General features: G+C 45.5%; 2 protein-coding genes across 3 annotated transcripts in view; one reads left to right on the top strand and one right to left on the bottom strand.

The window, feature by feature from the left end:
* Window positions 1-7,522: 7,522 nt before the first annotated feature.
* LOC106657246 lies at window positions 7,523-9,248 on the bottom strand. Of its 2 annotated transcripts, none has more exons than XM_014378640.2 (4): window positions 9,090-9,248; window positions 8,395-8,469; window positions 7,822-8,020; window positions 7,523-7,751 (listed from the first exon to the last, which is right to left on the bottom strand). In XM_014378640.2, exons 1-3 carry the CDS (start codon window positions 9,144-9,146, stop codon window positions 7,826-7,828), a joined length of 327 nt encoding a protein of 108 aa, XP_014234126.1. In that variant the 5' UTR covers window positions 9,147-9,248; the 3' UTR covers window positions 7,523-7,751; window positions 7,822-7,825. The 2 variants fall into 2 exon arrangements, with proteins under 2 accessions (XP_014234126.1, XP_014234125.1); XM_014378639.2 differs by having other exon boundaries at window positions 7,835-8,020; window positions 9,090-9,243.
* Window positions 9,249-10,051: 803 nt separating this feature from the next.
* LOC106657294 (elongation factor-like GTPase 1) overlaps window positions 10,052-10,775 on the top strand; it is a 70,433-nt gene continuing 69,709 nt past the window's right edge. The window contains exon 1 of the mRNA XM_014378716.2: window positions 10,052-10,267. The gene's annotated coding sequence lies outside the window, so the exon portion shown is untranslated. The remainder of the gene's footprint in view (window positions 10,268-10,775) is intronic.

Raw genomic sequence — 10,775 nt, 5'->3', positions numbered from 1 at the left:
TGCCTGACACAGTATCACACGTCCAAACGCTCAAACACGTCGCGACACAATAAAGCTCTCTCGGCGGCGGCGACGGTGGTGGCTGATGCTGCGGGCGCAGCAGTGAGAGTGCAAGCTCGGCTCGGTTATACTACTACTACTACTAGCCGTCGCAGCGCCGGCGCTCGCGATATACATCGACGCGGCGCAAGCTCACCAGCCCAGCAGCAGCAGCAGCAGCTACATATAAGCGCCTGTAAGGCCGATGAATCATGTATACATAAAATCGTGCCCTCCTGATGTTCAATTTTACTCGTGTTTTCCATATACATCAATGAATGGTGTACCGTGTACTTGTCAATTTTCCTCCTTTTTATTCTTTATTGCAGCGAGCTTACGCGTGACAGACAGGTCATGCATCAAAAGGGATGATGCGCGCGTAATTCGCTCAAGGTCTCCTTTCTTTTTTATCGTCGAAAGAAAGTAAGTAGCAAGGAAATAATATTATAAGGATGTGAAGTAGCATTTTTCCTAATAAGTATACGCTTTAGTTTGATCATTCGTTCTTTCATGCTCGGATGCTACAAGTACGAGTCTACTGCACGAAGAAGCAAAAAAATATTATATAGAACATTATACAGGAGAGATGATAAAAAGCTCGAAGTAGGTATAGTGGCGCGGTGAATAATGTAGCGGGGGCGAGATTTTATCTACTCGGGCGCGCGCGCACGCAAATCTCTGTCTTATTTCTCATTCATGGCGAAGCATCGGCGGGCTTTATCCTCACTTCTTGTTTGGTCAAATTGTTCTCTTTCGCTCGCGTCTATATATCTTCGGGATGGGAGCAAATCCTCAAAAATACGAAATGATCAATATTCAATATGTGTCTGCGTTGCATCAGCGGCAGTGCGAGCGAAGCTCGCTTCAACAACCACCAATGCGAATATAGACGCGAAGAAGACTCAAATCCTATTCACCGAAGACGGTTATATCTCGGGTTCTGTTATATCGAGCGAAATTCGCGAGTTTTTTTCAATATGCATATTCGACTCCCGCGGATTAGGAGTATTATTAAAGAATTAATTCCGAAAGTAACAGTTGAATGCATTGTTGCTTCCAGTACGTCGCTTTTGTATCTCGATCATTTAAAATGTGACACTCTTTTGAAATGCTTCGACGCGCGAAACATTCATAAATTTCCAACTTTTAATTCGATTCGGAGAATAAGACAGTAAGTTAACGGGCTTTGATAAAACATTTTCCGCTATATGCATATTAATAGTGTTTTAATAATTTAACGTAAACGTCGAGAATGACATTTTATATAAGTCAGGAAACTCGAGCCGTCGCCGCTGCATCGAGAGAGATATAAACGCTTCATTGCACTCGCACACAGTCGCTGCGCATATATAGCTAGGACGAGACGTATATACACACTACAAGAAGCCATGAAGCGAAGAAGACAGAGCAGCTAGAAAATGTCATGCTTCTGCTGCCGCTGCAAGAAGTTTTGAAATGTTGTTTTTATTTATGCTACATGTATATAATATTATATCCTGGCACACGCGTTCGTCCGTTCTCAGCTCATGCCATAGCAGCAGCAGCAGTTCTAGCAACACATCTACTCGTAAGTATTAAAAGCTTTCTAAATAATTCATCATACTTGTTGGGACTTTTCTAGCTAGCTCGAGTTTGAGCTGCTGCTGGCGCACGGCGAGCTTGTACACATACAACATAAAAGACCGTGGCGTACAGCGTACACAAATTTATCTATGCTAATGAATTATTGTGCTGTATACGTATAGAGAGGATCGCGCGCGAGATGGCACGGAAAATCCTATCGCAACGTGGCAGTATATATAGTCGCCTTCGTTTGTAAACTCGGCAGCGCGAAATATGCTCGCTCGCTCGCGCGTAAAATAGTTTGGCACATTTCTGTTACTATGTACTACTCGCTGGGCTACATGGTACAAAATTCAATTGCCTCGACGCAATCACTACGACGACGACGACGACGACTACGACGAGACGTTATAAGCATTTTCCGCGCAGTGTTGTACCCCTCCTTCGTCGCAGCTCTCTAACTTTAATCAAGTGTTTATCCTTTCCTCGTCCTGGCTAGAGCTCTCAAGTTGCTCGCTTTGTCGCCGACGACGAACTGCTCTCGCTACTCTACTCGACTAGCTCTAAAACTATCTCGCGTCGAGTGCCGTGCGCGAGTACGCGACGTACTGCCTCGAGCTTGCAGCAGGCAGGGGGGGAGAGGCTCTCGATGTTTTGCCATGCTTTGACGATAACAACAACGAAAACATCAACTGCAACAACAACAACGATTGAAACAACGATAATAGCAAGAGCAACGTTGAAGATATCCAAAAAAACCTTTAGCCACAGGCAGTCCTCGCTGCAAGCTCCACACGCGCAAGCTCGCTGCTCTCTGTAATTAAGCGACTCGGCAACGATGCAGAATATTTAATTCAATTATAATGTCATAAATGCGCAGTTGAGAAAAACGATCGAGTGCTCGTTAGCTACGCGGGGCTCGTGGCGTTGTCGTCGAATTTCATTTAATTTCCCAAAGCTCTCGCGCGATGCACGTTATGTAGTGGTAGATAGATACAAAGCTTATTCTGCAGAATTAAACGAGTAATTTTACAAACATCAACTCGCGAGCTTTACTAGCTGGCTGCTGGGCGCATAAATACGAGCTTAGGTAGGATACACACGAGGAAGAAGGGGGGGAAGCAAAAAGTGTGTGTGAGTAGCAGTCGTCGAAGCTCTCAAGCGCTCAACAGCGGCAACAGCCTTTTATATAAATCCGAAGCTCGTCTCGCTCCTTTTTTCGTCTCGATGCTTTCACAGCTGCAGCTCCGGCAGCACAGAGTCCGAACTTTTTTCATCGGGTGGCATAAAAGCATCAAAGGTGGGAGGAAGGAGGAGGTGGGAGAGGGAAAAAATCGCACGTGTCTGTGTGTGTACGTAAAAGCGTTCCAGTAGTAATTTCTCTGCTTTTTCCTGTCCACTTGTCGTCGTGTCCGAGTGTGTCGTTGCTTCACACGAGCTTTTACTTTTAGTCACACGCACGCGCACACACACACGAACGTCGCAAGTAAGGATATATCCTTGTCTCGTACGTCCCATGCCAAGGTGGATTTTCAATTTAATCTACACACGTGTGTGTACATACACGCTTATGCCCATGCAAGTCGAGTCCAGGGTTCGGCTTGCGCGCGACGAAGAAGAAGGAAGAGACGCAATTTCCGAAGCAAATATACAATGCAAGGCACTTACACACACACAACTACGTCGAGGCGATCGCGAGCGAGCCGAGCCCCGCGCTTATGTGTGTACGTATTGAATTTATTCAGCGCCTTTATTTCCATCGAAAGTGAAGCTGCTGCTTTTGCAGCACATACGTTATATACTACAACACACAGCTGAAGCGGAAAGACGTGCAAAATGAAAGTATAAAAGCTTGATATTGGGTATACCTACCTACCTACCTACCTTTTAGCCCTCATAGCACGACGACAAAGCGGCCGAGAGCCGAGAGACACGCGACACTCGACCTTCGTATACATACATACAGCTGGGGCGATTTAGTCGGTCGGTTGGGCTGAAAAACGAGAGCTCCGCAAAGATGCATATTAAGCTCGCGCGCGAAAAAAAGAGATGAGAGCCTCGCAACCTCGTTTCTCATTTCTCGTACGCAGTATGTAACGCCGAAAGGGTGTAATGCTCGCGACTCTAATTTGCATAATACCAAAGCGATTACCTAATTAAATGTACCTTTTTCGGGTAGAGGGAGGAGCCAAACCGTGCAGTTTTTTCAGTTCGGTGTAACATACGCACGGATCATCCCTCGCGTAGCGAGCGAGAGAGAGAGAGAGCGAGAGAACTCATTGCGCTATTCTCTTTTAGCTGCGGGCGTATAGAGTACTTTGATTACAGCGTAGAAGCCATGTAAACTCAATTACTCGACCGGATTTCGATATGTAGTACGATGTGTGCTGCTTCCCCATGACAGACACGTGGGTGTGTGTGTGCGACGTGTTTACAGCTAGCTGATGAAACTTGCACGAGAACAAAGCGCATAGGAGCGATGGAGCAATAGATTGAACGACCTATATAATAATGTACATATAGGGAACTTTTGTGTGCGTAAGACGAAAATTGTTCGTTACATTTGTACAACACACGTGTGTACACAAGTCGTGGTTTTCAGTTTACATCGGTTGGAGTTTGCGAGCATTTATTTGTAAAGTCAACGCCAACCGTCTTGTACGACTCGTCAAGACTCGTGAAAGAGCTTTTAGCGAGCGTTTCCTTATTCTTCTTTTTCTTCGAGAAGCGTAAAATTATAGATATGCGACAGAGAGCGAAAAGGGAAATCTATAAATTCCATTCGATCGATACATAATTTAGCGAGAGCCGAGTTTGGAGTATATAAGCTGGCGCGATGCGAGTGCGAGTGCGATCGATCGAGTGGCCACATAAAGAGTGGGATTGCGAACGAAAGAAATGGGAGTAGACTGCATTACATAGCAATGGTCGACCACGATGATGGATCTTTCCATCGAGTTGACATTCAATTATGACAATCGCGGACGATCGTTCACCTGGAATATACATCAGCTCATGCGATCTTTTTATGCAACGAGAGATAGAGAGCAAAAACTCGCGATTATACAGGAAAAATATAGCATATGGAGATGAACGACTCAATCGCGACGATGATTGATAATTGCAAACTTTGAAAATGGTTGTCCTTCGAAACAATAAATTCGAGATTTTTATTTACTTTCGATTGGTATATTTTCTAGTCAGTCAAAGTAGCTTTGCTGTTGGATCAAAAATCTAATTTGTAAATGGTGTCTGATTGTCTCGATCGATAGTGTATTTGAAAAGTATTTGTTTTTTTATTTTTTTCATATGAATATCAAAGGATTAATTTGAGATGAAAGATCCGTTGGTTATCTGTCAATTGTATTCAAAGTTTATTATGTTATTTCGATTGTCACACTTCCAGGTGTAACACCGAAATTTCGGGCGAGCTTTATTTATTTACAATTGTTTTTGTACTAATTACATACGTATGTGTACGTACACGAGACACTCATCTTAGCTCGCAATTCTAAATTTATGTTCTATTTACGTGTCGACTAATAAAATATATTTACAATTTTATTCTCTAATGTAAGCGTATCAGGCTACTTATTTTCGGGCCGTTGTACAATTTCGATCGTTCGAAGTATAATTATGGGTCAATCGCGAAAGTCGAACGATCCTCTTCTCGGCTGTTCGGCGGCTGGCTGCTGCTGTTCCTCCCCGTCGGGCTCCTCATTGGCCGCCTCCTCGGTCCAATGTATCGCCTTGCACAGGCGCCACAGATCGCCGTTCCTCAGCTTGTCGACGAAGATCTCGGCGGCCTCGAACGGCCACACGTAGCGGTTAAGCTCCATGAAGGAGGCGAGGCCCCACGAGCGCATAAATCCTCGCATCATTTTTTCGCCCAGCAGCTTCTCGCAGAGCCACATCTGGCCGAAGGTGTTGAGCTCGTAGAGCTTCTTATGCTTCCAGAAGGCGTGCAGTCGCCAGGGCTCCAATCGTTCCTCCAACTCTTTGGGCTTGAGTCGCAGCGCGTCGTACAGCGTCAGACCCGTCTTGATCTGGACGTTGCGGGCGTTCTCCACGAGTTCCAGATCGGTGAGCAGCTGCTCCTCGAGAGAGGGATCCACGTCGAACACCCGATGAAGCGCCAGCAGCTCCATGATCTTGGTGGCGTCGCCGGCCGTCAGCTCGTAGCCGTGGTCGTACAGGTACTCGTCGACGAGTCGGGCGCGCATCGCCAGCTTCAGCCTGAAGCCGAACCTGTAGCGCAGTCGGTGCTGGCGCTCGTAGGCCTCCAGGATGAGGTTCTGGTCGGGAAAAACGAAGCCGTGCCAGTCGGCGCCCCGATACACCAGCAGGTCGATGAGATCGGGCGAGAGGCTCGCCACGGCCCACTGGAGCGGCGTGCGGCCCCAGGTGTCCTGCACGTTGCAGTCCACGGACTGGCGCAGCTCGTCGTTGAGCTTGAAGAACACATGGGCGAGCTCGGCGCCGTCGCAGTACTTCCGGCAGATGACGTGGAGCGGCCGCGTGCCCTCGGCCGTGGCGAGATTCGGGTCGGCGCCGCGCCTCAGCAGCATCTTCACCACGGGCGTGCGCTCGAAGTTTTCCGCGTGATACTTGAGGGCCAGATGCAGGGGCGGATCGATCCTCTCGTCCGGGTAGTAGTTGGGACTGAGGCCGTTGTGGATGAATTGGCGCGCGGCGTACACGCAGTTGGACATGCAGGCGACGTGGAAGTGCGTCAGGCCGGTCTCCAGGTCGACGTAGTTCAGGTCGTACCTGTCGTAGATCTCGAAGAGAGCCTCGATCGCCATGTCCCAGGAGGCGGCGTGACGCTCGCGCATTATGGCCGCGCGATGTATCGGCGTGGTGCGCGCCACGACGTACTCGCCGTTCTCGAAGCGGGGGCGGTCCCTGTAGCCGCTGTTCAGCACGAACTTGATGAAGCGCAGTCCCGGCTGGTACTTCTCTCGCATGGTGTTCAGGGCGTCCGAGAGCAGCCACTCGATCACCTCGGCTCGGGGAAAGAGCTCGTGGAAGTTGGGCCGAGGGCCCCGCCATCGGCCCATCAGATCCTGGATCTCGTCGATGAACTCGAGTCGCGCCACCTCGTACTCCCACTCGATCCCTATGAGCAGGGCCTGGAACAGCTCCAAGTTTCTCCGATCGTCCTCGTCGTGGGCCATGGCGCGGATAAGTAGTAGTAGTATGGACGCGGTGCAATTTTAAAATTGTAATTTAGTTATAGGTAGCGGATACCTAAGTGTTGCGAGATAACTACACCGTGTACTTATTCGGCGACGAGCGAATCGGGACTGGGCGACGTGTTCCTTCGCGCTCCGTCTGTCCGAGTAGAATCGAGCAGCCGAGTAAGATGTAAACACAGTCTCGCGATACAAAGCGAGATTTTAACTTTCGAAAGGCGTAAATATTACAGTGTACTATGTGTACTAATTTAATGTACTGTGATTTTCATAATTTACAAAAGTTAAATAATATTAACGAAGAAACTTGGGAATTTTCTGACGACTTTTTTGCATTAGAATTGGTCATTTTTAGAGAAAAGTCACGAAGCAAACTCACCATTCAACGTATTGGCAGCTGTTTTTTAACAAAAAATTAAACAAAAAAACAAAACCATAGTCTCCAATAAGCTTGATCACATTATAATTGTCGTGGTTCATCCGATGTATCCATAAAAAAACACACTCTTCGTAAGCCAGAGAGAATATGAGCAGTTTTCGCTTTTGATATCACGTCGAATTTTCGATTATAGACGCATAGCAGTTGATTAAATATTATTTGGCCTTACTGCAGTCATATTTGTGTGTTTGTCGCGTGAGCGTCGATTGCAATCGAGCTTCATACACACACACACACGCATCGGAATGAGAAATGAGAAATCAACACTCAACCCTGTGCGTAAATGTTTTTATGTGAAAGTAACATTTTTTTATTTTCTCTTTCATGCTAATATTTACGATGCATTAACAATTAAAGAAGTAAGAGGGTATAAAGCACTACACGTACGATAGATAATATAACAAGTTTATATTATGGCGGCCGCCAACTGCGTACACGTGGGTATTACAAGAAGGAATGATGCGATGATGCTTTGAGAAGATATCGAGCTGCTGCCGTTAACCGAATCCAGGGATCTGCAAAGGATGCACGAAATTAGTCGACGCATACACGACGCACGAGGATCATAATTTCGTTATTACACACAGATTTAGCTTACCGCTTGGGAGGCTTGGGCGGCTCCGTTGGCCATTCCCTGGATCACCTGCTTGCCCATCTGGATGGCTCTCTCGGCTGCCTCGGCGGCCGCAGCAGCCATTTGGGCAGCCGCGTCGATACCCATGCCCATGGGATTCGTCGAGGAGGAGGAGGAGAACGAGGCTGATGACACCTGACGAGTCACCACCTGCGTGCGTTGCGTAAAACACACAAATTGCCGCCACCACCATCAAAGAGACGAGTCGATATACATGAGCAATATATATAGTTAATCAAGCGTGAATTGCGCAGCATATTTCGCGCAAATTTGTGCAGTACTGCATTATATAAGTACATGATACCCCGCGCATTATTATCATGACGCGTATCGAACAATATATACTTATAAAATATTATATATAGTACGTCGTCGTATCTCTGTGCCTTTTTCCGGAAGAATAGCTCCGGTAATGCGAATCGACTTTTCTTTAATATACTATACTGCGTTTTATATACGCACGGGAAAATCACAGACGTCGACGAAGACGACGACGCCTACGCTATATACACACGGATGCTTACCCTTTTGCTGCTGATGCTGCTGCTCGACTCGTCGCCTAATTCGTTTTCGCTCGTGGATCCGATGCCTCGTGACATCTTGGTTGTGTGTGTGGGTGGGTTGTTTGGTAGACGCACGAAAAAAGGGATATTATTAAAAAATGAAATAAAAGCACACAAAAACTGGCCGGAGCTTACGAAGTAAATCTCTCATTTAAAAAGCTGTACACGGAGAAACTTGCACGAGAAAAAGTGCTACATTTTATCGCAAAAGTGTGACATCCTTGGAAAAATTCACTATGATTATTGTAATTTTTATTACGTTTCCGGTTATTTTTACTATATTTCTAATAAATTTTGATACATTTTTTTAGTAAATTTTGTCATAGGTCAAAGATGTCACACTTTTACCATAAAATATAGTAATTTTTTCTGAATAGGTTTCTCCGTGCAGCAGAGTAGCGTTTTGCCGTAAGAACCCCTCTTATTTTATCTATTCATTACACATTTTTGAAAAATTTGCATTCCGAATAAAAAAGTGTGATTTTTTTGTAGCATTAAAAAGAAAGGGAGGGAATTTCATCGACAGCGGATTTTCTTGTCGCTGCTTTTAAAAAAGAGATAATCTCCCTAAGCACCAGCGAATTAAAAATGAAAAAGATAGTATATATTTAAAAAAATTTTAACTCTAGCACGAAGAGGGTAAAATATATACTCACAGCGGCCGATACAAGCAGTAATAAAACCAGCAAACTTATTGATCCGGAGGACGACATGGTCCAGGCCGTGTTGTAACGTTCTGGACGATACGCAACGTCGAGATTCCCTCTTACGTTTGTTGTAACGGGGGGGCTCTCTGTTTATATAGGCAAATTTTCAGTGTATAAGCGAACTCGACACATAGTGCAACGTCGTTATTACGCGTATATATCGATTATTATCTGCTGTGCCACGACTACCCGTCAACGACTAAAATTTTGCAGTTCCTCTGCGAAATTTTCGTTTTGCGAAGTTACGTAAAAAAAATATGTGTCCATTAGCCGTGTAAAATAGACAATAGCAGAGAGCTGCACTCGAGTCATCGTCTTTATGTCATTGTTTTACGATCGACCAGAGGCGATGATTTTATTATCGGCTAATTCGACCCATTGTCTCTATTCTTACGGAGGCAGTGATTACGGATAATTAAGCTCCGAAACTATTTATTCTTCCCGACGGCTCCCGATGTTATCTCGCCGCGTTATAACGATTATCGCGTCCGCGACCTCGATGATTGATGTAGCTTGGAATTTTGTGAAATTGAATATTTAAGAGAGCTCCACTGCGACATTTTTTTTCTTTGGCGTACTTGACTCTTCGCATTGACTCGGGCACACGTGTCGAGTCCAAATTGATAAAAACACACGCATGCATATTCATTTTGCATCGTAAAGTAGCTTAGCGGCAGCGCGTTTGCGAGAGTCAGACACGAGTCTGCGGCTTACTCCTTGTTAAATTCTCCTGGGCAAGGGCAATCCCGCCAACACAGAGCACGGGCGTGTTGCCTATAGTACTCTCGGTTTTGCTGCCTCCCACGCGCGCCTCGGCACACGCTATATACCTATATATACTCTTCGATTTTTATTTACGTCAGTGCGAGTTGCATGTGCTGCGAGATATCCGCGATCAGCCGGTACTATAACCTCGAAAAGTTGCATCCAAGAAAAACAACACTATCTTAACGTCAACCTCTCTCTCTCTTTCACTTTGTTATTGTGTGCCTCGAAGTTTCCCTGCTATTGCGAAATATCAATCAACAGTTTATACACTTCGTAAACCAGTGTTCGATCCGTTGTTCATTTCGAGTTCACGAGAAAAAATAATGCTGGGCTGTCAGGAAAGCATCGTGTCGATCAGGGTTCACAAAAGTGACTGCAGAACGGAACGCTGCGAACGGAAACGCGCGCGAAATTTGAAATTTGATTTAAAATCGACTATTTGAAATATACACAAAATAAAGGTTTTAATAAATAGAAAACATTGATGTATAAGAATATGGTTTAGTTATGTCAAAAAAATAAATTATTAAAATTATATATTAAATTATCGCTACAGCGAGCGTGGGAAAGATTTCTTCTAATACTTTTAATTAAAATATCACGGAAGGTCGCTGCCTCGTGGCCCCAGCTTATAAATTGTTCCAGACAATGCTACTCGTGAGGAAGTATGAAAATTTTCGAGTATATTGCTGCACCAAGTCGCCGACCAACTGCACCCGCTGGTAAATAATTCCAGACGATGATTTTCACGAGGAAGTCTCGCGTTTTCGCGTATATGATTGCACCAGGTCGCCGACCAACTGCACCCGCTTGTAAATAATTCTAAGCGATGATTTTCACGAGGAAGTCTCGCGTTTTCGCGTATAT

This window comes from Trichogramma pretiosum, unplaced genomic scaffold (genome assembly GCF_000599845.2).
Source record: "Trichogramma pretiosum strain Unisexual culture from Peru unplaced genomic scaffold, Tpre_2.0 scaffold66, whole genome shotgun sequence".
Classification (NCBI taxonomy): domain Eukaryota; kingdom Metazoa; phylum Arthropoda; class Insecta; order Hymenoptera; family Trichogrammatidae; genus Trichogramma; species Trichogramma pretiosum.
The sequence above is the reverse complement of the archived record's forward strand: the minus strand, read 5'-3'. Positions and strand labels throughout refer to the sequence as shown.